The sequence below is a fragment of the Cnephaeus nilssonii genome (genome assembly GCF_951640355.1).
Source record: "Cnephaeus nilssonii genome assembly, chromosome: 5".
In the NCBI taxonomy this organism is placed as follows: domain Eukaryota; kingdom Metazoa; phylum Chordata; class Mammalia; order Chiroptera; family Vespertilionidae; genus Cnephaeus; species Cnephaeus nilssonii.
The window spans coordinates 71587423-71611044 of record NC_137076.1 but is presented as its reverse complement, the minus strand read 5'-3'; the positions used below and the strand labels follow the sequence as shown (position 1 = coordinate 71611044).

Genomic DNA, 23622 nt, shown 5'->3' with positions numbered 1-23622 from the left:
TCATAAAACATGAAATGAAATGCATGATGAATAGGACAGGCTATCTCCCCATCTTTCTTAGGGAAAGATGACCTAGACTGAGTCTCAAAGGCTTGCTACTTAGGTGAAATGTGTACCCACACAACTCTAACAAATAGGGAATTGGCAATGGTTCTTTTCACTTGAAGGCCTTGGCCAAAAGCCCAGAAAACTGGTCCTGGGTTTCTCACCTGCAGTCTTGTGCTCAGACTGTTCCAAGAGACTGAGGAGTCGGCCTTCACTGCGGCCTTTTTCCTGTGGCAGAGATAAATAGATGAAAGGGAAGGGTTACCTCACAGCAGAGAATCTAAAATACAACTTCCTTAGCCCAGATCACACCTGTCTCCTAAGGAAAGAGGTGTGGAGGCACACCTCTAAGAAAGTCTTTTGCTTTCTAATAAATGAGGGTACACAAGTTAAAAAGCAAACCGTGATGAAGAGAATACATCTTTATGCCAATATTATCTAAGAACGAATTCGAGCGAAGGCAAATTATTCCACCAAGATCATATTAAACACAAGTAGCCTTTGACCTACAATACATTTCGAGAGATTTAAAATAGAAAATGACAATTTTGAGGTAAATTCTCGGGGCAGTGATAAGAATAATAAATTGGCTCTATGGTTTAAGCACATACCTATAAAACCCAACTCCAAATCACCACCACAAACCACCCCATTCATACAGAGGTTGCTTTCTTCTGTCGTGACAGATAATGGCTTCTTCATCTTAGCATACAGTGATTGCTATGTAAGCCTATAATACGGAGCTGCTGTTTTATCTTTCTCTCTAAGCCAAGACTTGCTCTTCCTAATCTCTAATCACAAAGCCCAGAAAGTACATCCATATTCCCAGCAACCAGAGGCCAGAGCCACAGCTTCCTAAGGCCAGGCACACAAAGCATTCAAGAGAGCTGATCTCACATACTGGCAGTGGGGGTATGATTGGATAACCTTTCTGGAAAGCAATGTTTCACGAGATTTTTAAATGTTTATATCCATTGCTCTAAGAATTCCACTTTAGGAAATCTATTTTAAGAAAATAACCAGTGGTACAAAGACTGATTAATGTTTTAAACACAGTCTTATAATACAGAAGAACTGGAAAGAATCTGAATGTTCAATAAAGAAAATGATTACTAGTAAGTGACTGTGTGATACAAACATTAAGAGTAATTTTTAAAAAGTTTAAAAATAAACCAAGAAAGGTATTTATGCTACAATGTTAAGTGTATACACACACACACACACACACACACACACACACACACACACGTATACAGTATGGTGCCAACTACATTAAAAATGCATAGAAAAAAAGACTGGAAGAAATTATAGTTGATAATGTCCCCTGATTCCTCATACTTTTTCATTTATCTTAATTTTTTTTATTATAGTTTACATTCAATATCTTCATACTTAAAAAGAACTACTTCCCGTATTTCCTACAATGAACACATATTATTTTTAATTAAAAGAAAAATACATTTTTAAAAGTACAAATCTTGTTTCAAGATAAACAGAAGAAAAGGAGGGAGAAAAGAGAGGAGAAAAAACCCAGAACAGAACTGTGGAAGGTTAGGTAGCCTTTCCTGTTAAGACACTCCACATACCTTTGGGTTCCTCAGCCACTGCCACTGCTTCCCCTCCTCAGCTGAGTATTCTCTCCCACTCTCTGCAGGCCCATCTCCCTGGTCATTCCTTGCAAGCTGGAGACAGGACTCTACATGACATTGGTACTCTTTGAATGGGACCAGGGATTTACATAGATAACACTTCTCATTCCTAGCCAATCAGAAGAAAGAGAGAAAAAGCAGTTTTTAAGGTTTGCTTTTGCCACTGGGCTCCTGGATATGTCTCAAATCATGTTTTTATGTCTTAAAGTTATTCTGTGGAGGAGACATGTCAACCAATGCAGAGTTGCTCAGCAGGGTCACCAATAAAACTAACCCAATGACAATCAAAAGGACTGAGTGATTAGTGGTTTTCCCTGGCTGTTTCTCTGTACCCTGCTGTTGCAGCCGTGGGATGGTAATAAAATCAGCACTTCTAACTATCTCAAACAATGTTGATTGCTCTTCAGACATAAAATATTCTGTCAAACTCTTCTGAAATTAAAGTGTAATCGTTTTTTCAAAGGGAAGTTAAAATTTAGACAGAAAAGGGAGCACCAAGAGCATTAAACCAAGATGACAATTTTACCAGGGTAGATGAAATTGTCTGATTAGTAAATCAAGTCTGTCCATATGCTGACTTCCTTAATTCTACAACTTGCAACATCAACTAGGAAGTTACCAAAACCATGTGGTTCTGCCAAAGGCTTCTGCATAATTTCATACACATAGTTATTTTTTATCATTTTGTTACAGTTGAGTTTGTGGAAAGAGATGAAATTGTAAGGATAATTGGACATTGATAAAAATGGAATCATTGAGAACAAAAGAAGAAAATGAACAATTATTAAGTATTTAATAATGGTTGAAGGTGCTTTAAACACAATTTCTCAATTAATCTCCAGCCCTAGTAAGAAGGTACTTTTCTCCCCAAGGTCCTATAAGCTAATAATTGTCAGAAGCCAGGTCTGCCTGACTCAAGATCATCTCAGTTTTAAGAAGCTAAAGAAAACTTTTCAAAGTTTGCTATCTTAGACTTCTCTTTCTGGCCGTTACAACTCAATTACTACAGCAAGGGAAATTTGGATTGGCTCTAAGGAAGAATTTCTCTAGAGGTTTTTAAAATAGAAGAAATAAGTCTCAAGTATTTAATCATCTCGGAGAATGAAAGTAAAACTCTTCCTTATGAGAAAAGCAGATCAGTGAACCTTGCACAGTTTATCAGTTAATGCAAAAAGCATTTATTAATCTCCTACTATGTGAAAGATGGCATCACTGAGGAAGAAGCATGTCCAAGTAGGCTTTGTCAGTTCTGCCCTCATGATCTCAACCAGTTACTTACAATTTCTCTTCAGTTTCTTTATTAAAAGAAAAAAAGGGTAAATGCCTTAAAAGCTATTGTTAGAGTTATATAGTAAATAAAGCACCTAGCACAATGACTGGTACACAGTATTAGGCACTCAACAAGTAGGTTTTATTGTTGTTGCTGTCTCAGACACATTTTATTTGATGCTGAAGAATAGAGTATGAACGAAGGCAAGTATCTGCCTTCAGATAACTAACAGCCTAGCCAAGGAAATAGAAATGTCAAAAATGAACAAAACAAAATTACTGCAATACACTGTGATGAATACAGTCCTAGAAGAATGTCCACATGACAGTGATTCCAAAAGGAGCAAGGGATCAACTCTGCTCAACTGGATTAGGGAAGGAAACTCTAAAATGTAGGGTCTAAATCTGTGTTTCTAAGGTAAACGTTTCTGCCTAATGACTAACTGCTCTAATGTACTATTGGTAATATCTTTACTGTTGGGAGAAAGCATTCAAACCCAACCCCTTAAAATGTGCTTTCTTGTCAAACTGCAACCCACAACCCAAGGAAGTCTTCTATATTGCCCAACCTTTTGCAACTCAACTTCTGTTATCATTATATCACAAAATAGCTCACTGCTTCCCCAAAACACCAAGATGCAAATTCAAAGAAAAAAAATTTAATTTTAAAATTAGTTTAATGCAGCCAAAACGGTGGGGTTAACTGTACATAATAAACAATTACACAGACACACACACATTTTAAGTTATAAGGAATAAAGTTTATTTTGGCAGATAATGTTAAAATTAAAGTTGCAGACATGAGTAACATAACTCAACATCCTTAATTTGGTATGTGTGACACATTTTCTTGCTTTCTTGTATTCTACTAAATCACCATACCTAAACCGTTTTATAAAACTAACATTGAAATTTAGCTTTACTGTTTTCACTTATGCTCTGATTCTAAAGTTAAGAGCAATGTGGAAGTGGAGTGGATAGCAGAATTATTTTTAGGGTGATAAAAAGGCATATACAGAGGCCACATACATTGACATAAAATGGGAATAATAAAAAGAAATTCAGTCATCCAAGCAACAAAGTGATTGGCAGGCCAAAGAAACCCAGGGTAAGAGAAAAACTGGTCTTTTTATTTGATCCAAGCAACGGTATGTTAAACAAGAGCTCCCTAAACACAGCACACATACTTACTTCTCAATGTCTAGGGAAGTCTGGGCCACAATTCCACTGTCCCTCTTGCTCTGGGCCTCTATTTGTCTCCAAGTCAACACTTTCAACAAAAAATGAAGAAAAACTATCAGTTAGCAGTAGACTCTGAATATAAAAGACAAAACGTATAGCAAGAAGCAAAGTTTAAAATCCTACTCCACTGGGAGACGTGCACTGTCTGAGAAACTTCTGACTTTCTAGTACAGAGAATAACACCTGTAACATATGTACTGAAACTGCCAGCTACAAGGTATGTCCGTATTTGCTAATGAGATCTATTTATGCCTTATTTGCCACGGTACCTAAAAACCTAGTCCACACCAAGACAGGTTTTTGTGTACTACCCCAACCTGCAGTATCTGAGGGAGAGATTTATATCTTTCCAATCCAAAATTCTCACTGGCTTAAATTGAACTTAAGGCAATTAAGGTCCATCTCCTACCCTCCCCAATCATCTTCAAATAATATGTTATCAAGACAAATCTCTGAACTCTATACTTGGATAACTACACTGTTGTGTATTTCTCCCCCCCCCCCCACCCCACCCCCCTTAAACACAGAACTTTATATTTGTCCCTGTTCTTTTTTTTTGGGGGGGGGGGGGGTAATAGTTTACTGATTTTTAGAGAGAGAGGAAAGGAGAGGGAGAGAGGAAGAGAAACATCGAAAATGTGGGAGTATACTAGTAACTTTTATGGGCTGTCTCCTGAATGCCCCCTACCTGGCATGTGCCCTTAACTAGGAATTGAACCAGCAACCTTCTGGTGCATGGGACAATGCCTGACCAACTGAGCCACACCAGCCAGGAATGTCCCTGTTCTTTTCAGATGAACATTGCAGTCTGTCAAGTTCATCTGCAATACTGATTCTGTCATCTAATATTATTAGCTCTTTTCCAGTTTTGTGTCATCTGCATATATGACAAGCATCTTCATCCATATTTACAGAGAATCTTCAATATGTGAGTAATTTGAGGAGATATAGGAAATTATGAGGTGGGGTTCTTGTCATAAGGAGCTTACAATGTATTAAGGGAGACAACATATACACTCAACTAACTATAACACCAAGTGTAAAGAGACATGCATAATAAAACAAGATGATACACACAAGTAACTATTAATAGTGTTTGTCTCTGGGGAGGATGACAGCGACACTTGAGGACTGAATTAGGAAGATGGTATGTTTTTCACCATATACTTTCTGTACTGTTGAATTAAGAATTAAAAGGGAGAAAAAGAGAGCAGAGTACAGAGAAAGTAGGTAATCTATTTCTAAGGTTCCTTCCAACTCAGAGATTTTATAAGTAAAAATAAAGTACTGCAGGAGAAAAATATCCTGGACATAGTTGTATAGCCTTCAAATCCTCCTACTACTCTATCAGCCAGCCCACATTTCTCCATCTTATGTACAAGGACTTCATGAGAGATTTTATCAAGGGCACTGCTAAAATCAATTCTTAAAAGGTTGGCACCTCACAGATTACAAAAACTTTTAAGGGTTGTTTTTTCTCTCTCTCTTTCCATTTGTTCCCCCATCTTGACTACCCAGTATTTTTTCCAAAAGAAATACTTGGAAACAATTCCACAGACAGGGCTGGAAAAAAATTGCTTCTAGCACTTTATATATACCTCTATTGCACTTAGCACATTTCTGTTGTTATTTGTTTGTATGTCAGTCTCCTTTCTACATCATGCAACTTTCTGAACTTAGAGATTCTGAGTTTTGTTTTGATCTCTTCAGCATCCTCAGCAAAATCTAGCACATATTAGACACTAATAAATATTTGCCAATTAAATCACAGCAATGGATTCAAGGGGGAAAAAAGAGCTCTTGTTTTATGAGGACTTGCTCTGTACCAGAGACTTTATAAACATAATCTCAATCCTTAGAACAAAATCCTACAAGGCATACATCATTATCCGTATTTTATAAATGATGAAATATTATATAACTGATCAAGATCACAAAGCCAAAACAACAACAACAACAAACCCCAATACAAGTCTGACATAAAAGAAGCATATGTTCTTCTATAAGAGCAGGCTGCCTCTCCTGGAAAATAAAAGAGTAAAGGATGGGAAGAGAAAAAGAGATAAGTAGTAAGTGAGTAGGCGGGTGGAAAAGAATCTGAGGGGAGAGAGTTGGCAGATTGCTGGGAACCACATGCTAATTCTATTATTTAATGTTAGAATCAGGACGGACCGGACTGGGCCTTGCAGCTAAGTTTTCCCTACAAAGGAACAGAAAAGTATAAGTTGCTCTTAAAGGAGCTTCCAACTCCAGTTTATGAGGGTTGGGACAGTCACTTCAACTAGTAGCAGGCAGAGAATTCAGTATGAAACTGAAATCCAAAACCCTTGCTGCTGGTGACAACAGCCAAAGACTTCAAAAGGGAACAATGGAGTCTGAGAACAACTACCAGGAAAATAACCACCAGGCAAGGTAAGCAAAATGGAGGAGAGGAAGGATGTCACTAAGACCTGAGAGACGGAAACAGTTGCCCTTGGGACTTGCCTTGGCACGGGTAAGACAAAAGGAAGGAGCAATGCCTGGTGGAATAAAGTACACTAACTTTAGAGTTGGACAAAATGGTGTCCAAATTGGGACTCTACTAGGTATTCATCATAGGCAAATAACCTGAGTATTAGTTTGACTTATCTACAAAATGAGATGATACAGCATCTGCCCTCATGAGTTTTGGTAAGAATCACATCAGGTAATCCAAATAAGCTGTAAGAGTTTCCAGCCCACAGAAAGCACTCATCAAACATAAGTTGTTAATTGTAATTATCATTATTATTCCTCCAGACTTATTTTTTAGCCTTAGCCAAAAGATTTAAGCCCATCCTTAGGATAAGCACTTATTAGCCTGTCTAAAATTTGGGTTAGGTCTTAGTTTTAAGTGGTTCCCATACTGATTTGTACAAAAAGAATGAACAGCAAATAACCAAAGAATTATAGAACAATTATCAATACTATGTAAATATCAGCACATTTGTTTCCAAAAATCCAAAGACAGGTAATCACAAATAAAACATATGGCCTAGAACTATAATAGTGAAACAAATGGCTCCTTGAGGAGTAGAAATTATATATACAAAGAAGAGAGATTTGTCATTCTCAATTTATCTCCCTCAACCTCAAAACCACCTCAGCAGAAAATTACAGGAGGCCATAGACTTGTGTATGTTCCTTATTAAAAGTGCCCCTCCCCCAGCCAGGCACTTCCTCAGTGTGCTGTAAGAAGAAGAAGGAAAGGTGCATTTCACCTACATGCTGCCTGCCTCAATGCTGCTGTCCTCCCCTAAGAAACTAGCCTAACAGCAATGTGGCTATTTAAATTTAAATCTTAATTAGAATCTATAATAATAAAAGTGTAATATGCTAATTAGACCAGACAGCTGAATGACCTTCTGGATGTCCTTCCGGACAAAGCCGCGGCAGCAGGGCCGAAGCAGAGGGTGAGGCAGAGGTGGTTAGGAGTGATCAGGCAGGCAGGCAAGCAGTTAGGGGCAATCAGGCAGGCAGGCAGGCAGGCAGAGTGATTAGGGGCGATCAGGCAGGCAGGCAGGCGAGTGGTTAGGGGTGATCAGGCAGGCAGGCAGGCAGAGGGGTTAGGGGCAATCAGGTAGGCAGGCAGCCAGGCGAGCGGTTAGGAGCCAGCAGTCCCAGATTGCGAGAGGGATGTCCGAGGGGTCCCGGACTGCAAGAGGTGCAGGCCAGGCTGAGGAACCCCCTCTCCCCCTCCCCCCCTCCCCCACGCATGAATTTCGTGTACTGGGCCTCTAGTTAAATATAATTTAAAATTCAGCTCAGTCCCATGAGCCACATTTCACGTGGTCAATAGCCATGTGACTACTGGCTTTCATATTTGACCCCACAGATATAGAACATTTCTGTCATTACAGACAGTTCTATTCGCTAGCACTGCTCCTTTAAGAGATAACCAGGATAAAACATGCCTTAAGTTTGTTTACCTTGACACCTCCCTGGCATCTCTCATCCCCACATAACTCTAATCTGTCATCTGGGAGGACTTTTCTAATCTGATCCAATCATCCACTCCTACTCTCGAAATGACTCTGCCTTCTGTAATTCCTGTCAGTGATCAACAACCCCCACTTCCACTCCCCAACGACATTCTCAACCTCCTCTGAACATTCTCTTCATCTTCTTGCTCTCACTGAAAGATGGCTGTCCTCTGAGGATACTTCTTTGCCTTGTACCTTCTCAAATACTGGCTTGTTTCTTCTTCCTTATACCACAGTACTACTGACCTGGAGTTGGGGTAGGTATCCTCTTCCTCCTCGTTGCTTCCAGCCTACTGGAAAAACCTAGTTTGAAGCACAAATCAGGTGTTACCCCTGCTACCCAGCCCTGAAGTAGTCATTGCCTGTTCTATTCACCTGCCCTCCACCAGCCACCCACATTTCCCGACCATTCACTGAAAATTTTAATATATCACTGTCTTTTTCTTCACCACTCCTGCCATCATTCTTGGTGATTTCAATATCTATATACTGTATTACACTGAAACATATCAAGTTGTAGATTTTATAGGTTTCAACCTAAGGTATGATGCATCAAATGCTCTTGCCTCTCAGTTCCTTGATGACCATCCCAGCCTTTCTCAAGGGGGTTTCTGAGAGAGAAGTAAGCCTAATGCCCTGAGGCATACATTGTATGTGATGAGTTAATCTTTGTCCGCTGCATTTAGAATGGTTGGTACCAGTTTTGTACCATCCTTGAGAGAAGTAGGATAACAATCTGCTCATTGTCTATGTTTCGTGATTCCAATGAGAAACCCTGGTTGAGCCTGTCAATAATAATAGTGCCACTTGCAAGCTCTCAATTTCAGATGTCCCATTTTCTGATCACCACCACTGATCTTTTCTAACTGACTCGCTCTAAATACCCTAACTCCAATAATTTCTCAGCCTCTCTAGGATATCTAATTCCAAACTATCACTTTTTTCAGTGTTCTTTACCCTCTTATGTTCTCAATTTCCTTCTTTCCTAAGTTAGATCTCACGGTTATCTAATCATTCCCTTGAGTATTCCCTCAACTTATTTCTAATTTCTTTTGTACTCCCTGGCAAAACCCAATTTTGGTTAAGTCCAGCACTCCACCTATTATTTGTTCCTACCTGAGCAGCACAACAGTGCCAACTGGGCTCACATTATATTTAAGTCCACAAACCTCAAGAGGCCCCTCAAGTACTGCCTACCAATCTTACTATGTTCCCATAGTCAGTATATTCTTGTACTCTCCCAGAGTCTATTTCACATCTTTTCCACTATCCTCATACCTCCAATACCCATCCTGACTCTGCTGTCATCATTCTTTTTTGTTTCAATATAAAACTTTATTGAGCTATAATTCACATATATTCAATAGTTTTGAGTACATCCACAGAGTTGTACAACCATCACCACATCAATTTTAGAACATTTTGTTAACTGAAAAAGAAATCTGTTCTTATTAACATTCATACTCAATTTTCCCCAAAACTCTCAGCTCTAGGCAATCACTAATCTGTGGAGTGCCTATTTTGGCTATATCCTATAAATGGAATCATACAATATATGGGCTTTTGTAACTGGCTTCCTTCATTTAACATATGTTTTCATGTTATAGCATGTGTCAGTACTTCATTATGTTTTTCTCCACTGTGGTTGCATCATGTCACATTGCCACCAACAATATACTGGGGTTCCAATTTCTCCACAGTTTTACCAACATTTGTTATTTTCAGGTTTGTTAATAGCCATCCTACTGAGTATAAGGTGTTATTTGACTGTGTTTTTTAACTTTTAATTCCTTAATGACTAATGTTGTTGATCATCTTTTCACGTGTATATCTTCTTTGAAAAAAGTATATTCAACTCCTTTGGTCTAATTGGGGTTTTTTTATGTTTTCTCAGTCCATGAGGTATTGAATAATTTAGAGGTCTTAGAAAAACAGTTCCTACTAGTTTTTGTGAATATCTAGTTCCTACTAGTACTTGTGTATAAAATATATAGCTCAATCTTTTTCTTTAACAGCTGGAATTTTTACTTAAGCAATATGACAATATATATCAAGAATTTTAAAATAACTCATATCTTCTGACCCATGAATTATACTTTGGGAATCTACTCTGAGGAATTATGTGAATTCAGATGAGATTGTAAAACAGATATTTTATCAAAGCATTATTTATAACAATAAAAAATTTAAATGACCTAATGTTCAAATACAGGATAAAATACTATGCAGGAATTCAAAATATAGACTGAAAGGAGGATAGGAAGATGGCTGCCGACAGGAATGCAGGCTGCAAGATAGTGTGTGAGAGAACGAAAGTGTGTTGCCATATGGGGAGTGTCTATTTGTGAGTGAGGGACAGCTATATTCCAAGGGACTGTTGGGGACTGCCGGACCGACCGGGCTCCCCTGACTAGGCAGCCTCCACTGCTGCTGAAATCTCTCCCGGAGCAACCGGCTCTGCCGCAGAGACCACATCATCTTGAAGGGGAGAGTGGCTGTGATTGGAAGCCTAGCCTTACCTTCAATAGGGAAGAATCAGATACCACCCGGGACCCTACAACCACTACACCCAGGGACCAGCAGCGAACCTACAAACACCAGGTCTCAAGCAGCGCAAATACGAGGACTCACAGAAAGGTCAGATTTCGCCCAGAGAAAGGTGAGGTCTGCGATCCAGGCTGAAGGGGAAAACATGCGCAGCAGGATTTAGAGGTTCAGAGGAAGTCTGCGCCCCACAAAATCCGCGGACGTTGGGGCCAGCGTAGTCCACGAATGTGGAAGGGGGTCCACAGGGCTACTGGTAGAAAAGAACTCTAGAAATCAACCTATAGCTGGGCTGGGCACAAAAAGGCAGACTGAAGCTTTACCAGTAAACCAGCTGCACTGTGCCAGGGGAAAAAGACATGCACAGAGACGTGAGCAGAGTTGCACGCAGTGCTGGGGCGAAAAAGTCGCAAGTTCGTGCACTTACTCTGGCTCTTTTTTCTCTTTAAATCCTTGCTTTTGATTACTAAGCTCAGTACACAGGATCACCCAATTAAAAACACTTTCAGAGACTGCAGGGGAAAGTTGTTTTTGTGTAATCTGGGGATCAGAGCAGGGAGAAAGGATCAGAAAACCAGCTCTGGGGCAGTCTATAACCTCAAACCAGTATTAAGTGCGGCAGGGAAAACAAATTCTAAATACTGGGTAGAGAGGACTTATAGCCCCGGATGTCAATACAGAAACACTGCCACCCAGGGGTTGAATCACAAACTGACTCTTGTGTAAATACAACCACAGGCAGGCTGAGTAACAAAGAAATACTGCCTGCTTGAAAATAAGATTGTGGCGTATGACACAGAGGAGCTGTGGAACACAGGGAACTTCAATACTGTCCTGACTACCTGACAGGAAACAGGCATGCCAAACAGAACAGTAGAGGAAGTGAATGACCTTCACTACTGCACATTTTTATTTTTTACTTAAGAAACTAAATTTTATTTTTTTCTCACTTGATTTTACCCTTTTAATTATTATATTTTTATTTTTAATCAGTATTATTACTACTACTGTTTTTCCTTTTTTATAAGTTTCATTTTATTTTCTCTATATTTTATTTTGGGATTAGTGTTCTACATTCTATTTTCATTTTTCCTTTAGCATCATTTCACTCTATCTCAACCTTTATGCCAACACTCTCTTCCTCACTTTTCCCCTTTTGTTGTCCTGTTTCTCTTACCCTATTCCTGCTTTAGATTTTCCCTATTCCTTCTTTTTACCCCCTGTTAAAAATCCATCCTACTTATAATATCTAATTTCCGATCCCCTGCTCCAAGTCCATACACACTTCTCTCTTCTCTTTCTTCACTATCCAAATTTTTTTCTTTTCCCTTTTTTGTTTGTTCTTGTTGTTTTTATTTATGTTTTTTGTTTTATTTTGTTTTGCCCTTCTTTCTCTCTGTCCTATTGTTGTTGTTAGTTTGACTGTTCATTAGATTGGTTTGTTTGTTTGTGTGATTGTTTTTCTCTCTCTCTCTCTCTCTCTCTCTCTCTCTCTCTCTCTCTCTCTCTCTTTTGCTTCTGTTTTTCCTCTCCTTGCTTGTTATTAGTTGTTGTTTGTAGTTTGCATTCATATCTGGTGTTACTTATTTGCATTTTTTTTTTGGATTAGTTGTTGTTCTATTGGAGTTTTCTCCCCACACAAATAGTGTTTTCCCCCTTATTTTTTATTCTCTTTTTTTTCTTTCTTACTTTTTTTTCCTTTTCTTAATGTCATTGTTGAACTCTCTCTCTCTTTTTTTTTTATCCCCAAATCCTCTTTTCTCTGGTGGTCACCTTTATTTGGGGTTATTAGTATCGTGAATACATTTGTGTTCAGTGCCTTGTGCGTTGTGCCTTGTTATGTTGCATTTTGTGCCTTTAAGTCAACGCAGGGGAGAGAGAGCTACATAACCAGACACCCGGAGAGGAGAGATCATGGGGAGACAAAGAAACAGCCCGCATACGAAAGAAAAGAAGGCATCACCAGAAAAGGAAGTAAATGAAATGGAGGCAAGCAATATGTCAGAGAAAGAATTCAGAGAAATTGTCATAAGGTTGCTGAAAAGGTTGGAAGTCAAATTCAACAATATGTGTAAGAACCAAGAGGAAATGAAGAAGAACCAAAAAATGACATCACTGCAATAAAGAACTCAATAGAAAGCATCAACAGTAGACTAGAAGAAGCAGAGGACTGCATCAGTGAGCTAGAAGACAAGGTAGGAAAAAATATCCAAGCTGAGCAGCATCTAGAAAAAAAAGCTTAAAAAACAAGAGAGCCTAAGGGAACTTTGGGATAACATGAAACGAAACAACATCTGCATAATAGGGGTACCAGAAGGAGAGGAAACTGAGCAAGGAATAGAAAATCTGTTTGAAGAAATAATGACAGAAAACTTCCCTGATATAGGGAAGAAAAAAACTCACACAAGTCCAAGAAGCTCACAGAGTCCCAAACAAAATGAACCCCAAAAGACCGATGCCAAGGCACATTATAATTAAATTGGCAAACACAAACGACAAAGTAAGAATCTTAAAAGCGGCCAGAGAGAGACAGAAAGTTACCTACAAAGGATCTCCCATCAGACTAGCGACTGATTTCTCAATAGAAACACATCAGGCCAGAAGGGAATGAAATGAAATATACAAAGTCATGCAAATGAAGGGTCTGAATCCAAGAATACTGTACCCAGCAAGGCTATCAATCAAAATTGAGGGTAAAATCAGGAGCTTCACAGACAAAAAAGGACTAGGAGTTTATCACCACCAAACCAGCAATGCAAGAAATGTTAAAGGGTCTGCTGTAAAAAGAAGAAATAGGAAGCGAAGAAGGAACACAGGCATGAAAAATAAAAATGGCAACAAACAAAAGTACCTATCAATAATAACTTTAAATGTAAATGGATATTAAATGCCCCAATCAAAAGATCCCACAGAAATACAAACAATTATGAAAAAATACTATGAACAACTCTATTCCAACAAAATGGACAACCTAGATGAAATGGACATATTCTTAGAAAAATACCAGCTCCCAAAACTCAACCAAGAAGAATCAAAAAACCTGAATAGGCCGATAACTACCAAAGAAATTGAAACAGCGATCAAAAATCTTCAAGCAAACAAAAGCCCTGGTTCAGACGGCTTTACAGGGGAGTTCTATCAAGCATTCAAAGAAAAACTAAAACCTATCCTCCTCAGACTATTCCAAAAAATTCAAGAGGAAGTCACAATTCCAAGCTCTTTCTATGAAGCTAGCATTACGCTAATCCCAAAACCAGATAAAGACACCACAAAAAAAGAGAACTACAGGCCAATATCCTTAATGAATATAGATGCTAAAATCCTCAACAAAATTCTAGCAAATCGGATTCAGCAATACATTAGAAAGATCATACACCATGACCAAGTGGGATTTATTCCAGGGATGTAAGGATGGTACAATATCCGCAAATCAATAAATGTGATACATCACAGAAACAAACGGAGAGACAAAAATCACATAATCATATCAATTGATGCAGAAAAAGCATTTGACAAAATCCAACACCCTTTCTTGATAAAAACTCTCAGCAAAGTGGGAATAAAGGGATCATACCTCAGCATAATAAAAGCCCTAAATGACAAACCTACAGCCAACATCATACTCAATGGGCAAAAACTAAATTCATTTCCCCTAAGAACAGGAGCAAGACAAGGATGCCCACTTTCACCACTCCTGTTCGACATAGTACTAGAAGTACTAGCCATAGCAATCAGACAAGAAGAAGAAATAAAAGGCATCCAAATTGGAAAAGAAAAAGTAAAACTGTCCTTATTCGCAGATGACATGATACTATACATAGAAAACCCCAAAGACTCCATCAAAAACCTACTAGACCTAATAAATGAATTTGGCAATATGGCAAGATACAAAATTAACACCCAGAAATCTATGGCCTTTTTATACACCAATAATGAACTCACAGAAAGAGAAAGGAAAAAAAAATCCCATTTACCATTGCACCAAAAAAATTAAGATACCTAGGAATAATCTTAACTACGCACGTAAAAGACCTGTACTCGGAAAACTACAGCACATTGAAAAAAGAGATAGAGGAAGACATAAACAAATGGAAGGACATACCATGTTCGTGGATTGGTAGAATCAACATCATTAAAATGTCCATACTACCTAAAGCAATCTATAGATTCAATGCAATACCTGTTAAAATACCAATGGCATATTTCAAAGATCTAGAACAAACTCTACAAAAATTCATCTGGAATAAAAAAAGACCCTGAATAGCCACAGCTATCCTGAGAAAGAACAACAAAGTTGGAGGGATCAAAATACCAGACATCAAGCTATATTACCAAGCCACGGTTCTCAAAACTGCCCAGTACTGGCACAAGAATAGACATATAGACCAATGGAACAGAATAGAGAACCCAGAAATTGACCCAAGACATTATACTCAATTAATATTTGACAAAGGAGGCAAGAGCATACAATGAAGTCAAAACAGTCTCTTTAATAAATGGTGCTGGGAAATTTGGTCAGATACATGCAAAAAAATGAAACTAGATCACCAACTTACACCATACACAAAAACAAACTCAAAATGGCTAAAGGACTTGAATGTAAGACGGGAAACCATAAAAATCCTACAAGACTCCATAGGCAGCAAAATTGCAGACATATGTCATAGCAATATCTTTACAGACACAGATCCTATGGCATGAGAGACTAAGGAGAAAATAAACAAATGAGACTACATCAAAATAAAAGAAACCATCAAAAAAACAACAAGAAAGCCCACAGCATGGGAGAACATATTTGCCAATGTTATCTCTGATAAGGGTTTAATCTCCAACATTTACAGGGAACTCATACAACTTAACAAAAGGAAGATAAACAATCCAATCAAAAAATGGGCAAAGGATCTAAATAGACACTTTTCAAAAGAGGACATTCGGAAAGCCAAGAGAGATATGAAAACATGTTCGATGTCACTAATCATCTGAGAGATGCAAATCAAAACAACAATGAGATACCACCTCACACCTATCAGAATGGCTATCATTAACAAATCAACAAACAACAAGTGCTGGAGGGGATGCAGAGAAAAAGGAACCCTCCTTCACTGTTGGTGGGAATGCAGACTGGTGCAGCTATTATGGAAAACAGTATGGCGTTTCCTCAAAAATTTAAAAATGGAACTGCCATTTGACCCAGTAATACCACTTCTAGGAATATATCCCAAGAAAACAGAAACACCAATCAGAAAGGATATATGCACTCCTATGTTCATAGCAGCACAATTTACCATAGCTAAGATTTGGAAACAGCCTAAATGCCCATCAGCAGATTAGTGGATTAGAAAACTATGGTACATCTACACAATGGAATACTACGCTGCTATAAAAAAGAAGAAATTCTTACCATTTGCAGCAGCATGGATGGAACTGGAGAGCATTATGCTAAGTGAAATAAGCCAGGCAGAGAAAGATAAATACCACATGATCTCACTCATATGTGGATAATAAAGAACATTATAACCTGATGAACAAAAAGATAGATACAGAGGCAGAGAAGCATGGAACAGACTGTCAAATTACAGCAGGAAGGCTGGGGGGGAGGGGGGCGGTGGTAAGAGATCAACCGAAGGACTTGTATGCATGCATATAAGCATAACCAATGGACGCAAGACACTGGTGGGGGTGGGGGGGGTGATGGCATGTGCTGGGGGGTAGAAGAGACTGGGGGAAGGTCAATGAGGGAAAAAACGGAGACATATATACTACTCTTTATAATACTTTAAACAATAAAAAAAAAGACTGAAAGGAAATATACTAAAATATCAACTAACTCAGTGAGTGGGAAGGAGGGGTGATTATTTGGGATGATTATTTTTCTATGTTGCCAATTTTTTTCAGTGAGCATATACCACTTTTTTTTAAATATATTTTATTGATTTTTTACAGAGAGGAATAGAGAGTTAGAAACATCGATGAGAGAGAAACATCAATCAGCTGCCTCCTGCACACCCCCCACTGGGGATGTGCCCGCAACCAAGGTACGTGCCCTTGACCAGAATCGAACCTGGGACCTTTCAGTCCGCAGGCCGATGCTCTATTCACTGAGCCAAACCGGTTTCGGCATTTTTTAAAAAATATATATTTTATTGATTTTTTACAGAGAGGAAGAGAGAGGGATAGAGAGTTAGAAACATCGATGAGAGAGAAACATCAGCTGCCTCTTGCACACCCCCTACTGGGGATGTGCCCGCAACCAAGGTACATGCCCTTGACCGGAATCGAACCTGGGACCCTTGAGTCCGCAGGCCGACGCTCTATCCACTGAGCCAAACCGGTTTCGGCCCATATACCACTTTTCATTTAAAAATTTGTTTAAATATTGACACCTCAATATTTAAAAAACAAGTCTAGGCAAGGATCAACAGTGACCTTTATCAAGGTTCCTATGAAAGTGAAATGAATGACAATGGAACATAATACAAATACGTGAGCTTTTTTAAATGTTTTATAATATGTACAAAAGAATATATGTGCAAACCAATCATCCAACTTAAGAACTAGACATTACCAAAACCAATTAGCTGTGTGCTTCTTCCTGATTCCATCCTTTATCTCCACACAAGCAGCCTTTATTCTCAAAACCGTTATTACTTTGTTCTTATACCACAGTCTTACCATAAATTCTTAAAACAATATATTGACTATCATATTGGATTTAGTATTCTCAAACTTTTTTTTAATCTGAACTTTCATGGATGACTCTTCGGAGCATAAGCTTTTGAATTAAAGCTGACTGTATATCCCAGCTCTAGCTGCTTTCTAAGTACTGTATGTGATCTTGGGAAATTATTTTCCTGTCAAGCCTCAGTTTCCTCTTCTATAAAAGTGGAATAATATCTGCTTCAAAAGGTTGTTCTGAGAATTAAAACAGAATATACAAAAAGCACAGTTCCCAGTATATACTAGGTGCTCATAAATGGTAGCTATTGTTGGTTACAATTAGGTATGATTTATAAAGATTTGGCAAATTAAATCCTTTTGCTTAATGGAAAATAACATCTTGCTATTAAGAGTTTCCTTTATATTAGGCCCTTAGAAAATTCCTTATTAGCAAGTCAGTCCATGAATGGTCAATCTCCACAGCCACCACAGAAGTAATTCCAATAGTTTGTTTGATCCTTTGACTTTGCACATATGCTTATACAAAGGTGACTTATGTCACATTAACTCAGTTTACTAGAAAATAGTCTGAATCCATCAAACTGTTTCTTCCAGGTAATTGAAAAGCTGACAAGGTCAAGTCTGATGAGATAAGATTCCATGTTTGCATTCAGGGGTGAAGGATTCTAGTATACTGACTTCCTAAAACTGACTGAGGCTTCTATGGTGTCCTCAAACTTTGCCCTATGTATATCCCCGTCTCCACATGTGGAAAGGCAGATAGAACATAATAATGAAGAACGCTAGCTCTGGAGTCAGGGAGACCTGGGCGCTGGCCCCAGCTCTGCTGCTTAACTGATGCTGGACAAGTACTGAACTTCTCTGATACCAGTTTCCTCACAGGTAAATTGGAGATAACAATAACACCCTGTAAGGTAATTATAGTCCTGATGAGTTCTAAAGGAGATGACTGATCTAATATTAATTCCTTGAATTTTCTTTCTTAACATGCTCCAAATCATCAATTTTCAACCCTTTTCATCACATGGCACACCTAAACTAATTATTAGAATTCTGCAGCACACCAAAAATATATTTTTTGTTGATCTGACAAAAAAAATAGGTATAATTTTTATTCATTCACACATGACGGCTATTGTTGTGTTGGCTGTTGTCATTTTTTATTTGACAATCTAAAAGAAAGGAGGTCAGTGCCCCTGACTAAATAGTCAGGTATTGATGTTTTTAAATTCTTGCAGCACACCAGTTGAAAATTGTTCGAGGTGCCTAAATTAAAAAGTATGACTAGATCATAAAGTAAGAGAACTTCTTCAAAGTGGTTTTTAGCTGTTAATATTCCTTTAACACATAATGCTTTGGGTATTAACTCAGGTGTTAATAAGAGCTATTTTATTTTTCAAGGAAGGAATACGCACACCTAGCAGAAAAAAAAATTGCTAAAAGAAATCCTGAAGCCTGGCTTTTCAGCAGCAAGGCACAGTGAGTAGAAGTAAGCAAAGAGCCCTAACCGGTTTGGCTCAGTGGATAGAGCGTCGGCCTGTGGACTGAAGGGTCCCAGGTTTGATTCCCGTCAAGGGCATGTACCTTGGTTGCGGGCACATCCCCAGCAGGGGGTGTAGGAGGCAGCTGATCGATATTTCTAACTCTATCCCTCTCCCTTCCTCTCTGTAAAAAATCAATAAAATATGTATTTTTTTAAAAAGTAGTAGTAAGCAAAGACAGTCAATATTGAGAGGAACAAGATGGGAACAGCAAAGGCACTGAGGACTCAAAAAGACACAGATTACATTCAGACTGCCATTTCACATACCAAATCATACAGCAACTTTATTGATGCACCATAGTGGAGCTGCTTATGAGGAAATGTTCCACAGAGAGGTTGAACAAAAGTTTTCAAAAGACAACTAAGACAACCCCTATATCAGGCCACCACTTCCTACCTCTTAGCTTCCTCCTTCCATCATCAATGGCAATTAATTTTTTACCCTTTCTCCTTGCTGCCCACTCCCCTTCTTAATTCTGGATGAATTCTAATACTCTTTTTCTCGTATCAGTGCCACTTCTATTCACACCGATTAGATCTTTCTGCAGGATCAGCACCACTTCTGCTTCAAGAAATAAAAGCTTTGACAGCATTCACACAAGAAGGGGGTTGCTGCCCCAGCTGCATAAATCTGGAAACTTGGTAAAAATTGATGGGTGGGTGGGAAAATTTTGGAAAGCACCTTCAAAGCAAAAGCCAATTGCCTTATAAAGAACTCATATAAACTGATAATAAAAATACTAAGAAACCGCCCTAGCCGGTTTGGCTCAGTGGACAGAGCATCGGCCTGCGGATTGAAGGGTCCCAGGTTCAATTCCGGTCAGGGGCACATGCCCGGTTGCGGGCTCAATCCCCAGTAGGGGGCATGCAGGGGGCAGCCGATCAATGATTATCTCTCATCACTGATGTTTCTATCTCTCTCCCCCTTTCCCTTCCTATCTGAAATCAATAAAAATATCTTTTTAATAAATGAATAAATAAAAAATACTAAGAAACCAAGTTCAGAGAACACAAAGAGGATTTCAACTTTACTACTAATCAAAGAAATATAAAGTATAATGAAATTTCATCGATTACCAGAAATATGCTAAGCTTTTAAAAAAATAATATTTCTCAGTATTTGGAATGGTATGATGATAGGTACACTCATTTGCTACTAGTGAGAATTTAAATGAGTATAACCTTCCAATAAAGCAATCTAAAAACTTTATACATATAATCCAGTAATTCCACTTTTAGTAAGCCCGTTTAAAGAAATAACTCTTATCAGAAATTCAGACAATTTATACATTTCAAGGCTCATTGCTATTGTAGATCCAAAATTTTAATAGAAAAAAGATGTTAGGGAACACTGAAGTAAGAATCTGTTCTTTTTCTTACCACACCCCTGTGAATCAGAAGTGATCCCTTCCTCCTCTGTGAGTGGTTCGGGCCTCTATTTTAGCACTTCAAATGATTTGTATCATACTTAGTTGTGCCCAAGTCTGTTTGCCTCACTGAATTGTGAATTCCCTAAATACAAATTTGAGGTCCCATCCAGCTTTATACCATATCACTAATCACCTCTCAAGCACCCTCTTCCCCCCAGTACTAATAACAAGACACAAACATTTTTGTTAAGTTGAATCCCTATACAAAGAAAATTAATCAATGGCTTCAGAGATAGTATCATTTTATACACATAAAGACATCTGGCCCTAAAAGGTTGCTCAGTGATTAGAGTGTAGGACAGCTGACCGAAGGGTCTGAGGTTTGATTTTCGGTTAAGGCCTCATATCTGGGTTGTAGGCCCACCCCCCACCTCCGCCACCACCACCACCGTGCCCCCTACCGCCCACAACCTTCCACTACCTCTAAAAAAACAAAACAAAAAACAACAACTCAACTTTCAGGCAGCAACCCAACTTTCAGGCAGCAATCACATCCCTGATTCTAAAAGGCTCCAGCCTAGCAATTGCTCAATAAAGCTGTGTATAGAAACATTTTTTTAAAAAGACAAGGCAAACACAATATTTATAACTGACCTAATTTTACCACAATTTGGAATAAACTCAATTCTAACAGATTATAGGAATGAGGATTAATAGGAAAAAGAAAAAGCCTATCTGTTGAATAGATAAGTGAAGTCAAAAGATGGAGAAAGACATCAGCTCTGCCTGAAGCCTGTACCAGACTTCTCAATTACTATGCACACTTCCTCTTTTTTGCTTAAGGTTACTTAATTATATTTCCAACATTTGCATCTGAAAGAGTGCTACATACTACAGTGGGGTAAGCATACAAAGTTATTTTACAGTTGGAAAAAACTTTGCCCCATATTAACTCATAAAACTCAAGTTACTGGTACATTTGTTGTTCTCCAACTGCCTATTATTCCGTTTCATACTGCCCACACTACAACCACATTAAATTGCTTGCTTTTTCCTGTACACCCTTCACATTCTTCTATTTATGTGATTTTTGTCTACTGTTCTTTTACATTAATGCCCTTCCCTCTTAATCTCTAATCACATTTCCTCTGAAACAGCAAGGATTTTATCTGTATGTCCCTTAGTAGATTTGACCTTGTATTACAGTTATTCATGTGCATATCTTATCTATTCAACTGCACTGTGTTTGGACTTGTGTATCTCCCCTCAGGTCAGTCTGTCTCCCAAATCCATGTTATTTTTATTAAACCTATGCTATTTCCCAAGAGCACTGAGTAAACACCTCTTTAGTTAGATATCAATAGCAATATATTTAATCTAATTGTCCTGGGTACCATAGAAGCCACATTAATATAAGTGAGAGGACTGAATGGGGTACAAATTACATTCAGGTAGGCAAATACAGGTATATATTAAAGAAAAAAATCAATTTGTCCAATTAAAGAAATGATTTTTGCTGAGTCACCCAAGTCAAGCCTATTTTAGGCCTGAGTCCTTTTGTTAGCTCCACCCAACCACTTACACACCATTATTTTCCTGGGAGATATCCATGAAGAGATAATCACTTCTGGCAGTATCCTGACTCTAAGCCACACCTCTGTGAATTAGCCCCGAGGTGTACACAGTTAATGCCTTCAGCTTCCCTAACTCTCCAATGATCTATTTCTCACTAGCTTATTCTTACCACTTTGACAATCAGATTGCTTTTCTCTGCCTTTCATCTTTCCCTTAACTCTATCTGGCTGACATCTTAACACAGACCTCACAGGCAAAAATAATCCTATCTAATAATAAAATAGTAATATGCAAATTAATCGTCACTCCATGACAAAATGGCGGCACCCATAGCCACAAGATGGCAGCGCCCAGTCTCAGCTCCGCTGGAGTCCCCCAGTCTCAGGGAGGGCTGCTGCTGAGAGCCTGCAGAGTAAGCGGCCTGGTGGAATACTGCCCAGAGGCCCTCCTGACCCTTTATAAAAAACAAAAACAAATTCACTCCCCATAGCCCCATCCCCTCCAAGCAGCGGCAGCCTGGGGTCTCAGCCTGGCAGGGGCGCACACCCCCACGACGCGATCCCCTGCCAGCGGCAGCAGCCTGGGGTCTCAACCACTGAGTCACACCAGCTAGGCAAATATGGAGGAATCTTAAATGTTTCTTTTTTTTTTAAATATATTTTATTGATTTTTTACAGAGAGGAAGGGAAAGGGATAGAGAGCTAGAAACATCTATGAGAGAGAAACATCGATCAGTTGCCTCCTGCACACTCCCCACTGGGTATGTGCCCCCAACCAAGGTACATGCCCTTGACCGAATCAAACGTGGGATCCTTGAGTCTGCAGGCTGATGCTCCATCCACCTAGCCAAACCAGTTAGGGCTGTCCAATATGTTAAAGAAAAAACCCTATCTAATAAAGAGGGAATATGCAGGGGAGGGCATTTGGGGGTGACCGGGTTGTCAGGGGAGGGCAGTTGGGGATGATTGGGCTGGCAGGGGAGCAGTTAGGCGTCGATCAGGCTGGCAGGGGAGTGGTTAGGGGGTGATCAGGCTGGCAGGCAGAAGCGGTTGGGGCAATCAGGCAGGCAAGCGAGCAGTTGGGAGCCAGCAGTCCTGGATTGTGAAAGGGATGTCTGACTGCCTGTTTAGGCCCGATCCCACAGGAATCGGGCCTAAACAGGCAGTCAGACATCCCCTGAGGGGTCCCAGATTGGAGCGGGTGCAGGTTGGGCTGAGTGACACCACCACCCCCCAGTGCATGAATTTCATGCACCAGGCCTCTAGTATTCAATAATAGCAGCTATCATTTATTGAATACCTATTACAAGCTAGAAACAGTGCTAGGTACTTTATAAAGAGTCTCTGATTCTCATGACAATCCTAATGATGTCAGACTAATTTTACAAGCAAGGCACCTGATCCCCAAAGAGGTAAGGCAATTTCTCAAATATTACCCAGATGACAAGTATTACAGCTCCACCTAGTTCCACAACCCATGTTTCTCTCACTCTATCATACTGCCAAAAATAAAACAGTGGCTGTTCTCCCAGCTTCCACCCTTGTCCCCAATCCCAACAATCTATTCCACAGCAGCCTGAGTGATTCTTTGCTCAAATATTAATTCATTATTTGCTCAAATCCTTCCAATGGTTCCTCCTTTGCTCAGAGTAGAAAATGAAGTCCTTACTATGGCCTAAGAGCCCTGTTCACTTGTCTCCTCCCTAA

At 39.1% G+C, this 23622-nt stretch overlaps 1 protein-coding gene across 4 annotated transcripts in view; it reads right to left on the bottom strand.

The window, feature by feature from the left end:
• Positions 1-23622, bottom strand: part of UIMC1 (ubiquitin interaction motif containing 1) — an 83136-nt gene that overhangs the window by 5564 nt on the left and 53950 nt on the right. For 2 of the 4 annotated variants that reach the window (XM_079770516.1, XM_079770515.1), the window contains exons 11-14: positions 8453-8509; positions 4155-4233; positions 1632-1803; positions 210-273 (exon numbers count right to left, since the gene is read on the bottom strand). In XM_079770516.1, the coding sequence (XP_079626642.1) occupies positions 210-273; positions 1632-1803; positions 4155-4233; positions 8453-8509 (372 nt within the window). Of the gene's footprint in view, positions 1-209; positions 274-1631; positions 1804-3657; positions 4234-8452; positions 8510-23622 lie in introns of those variants that run through there. The other 2 variants (XM_079770517.1, XM_079770518.1) reach the window with 2 other exon arrangements.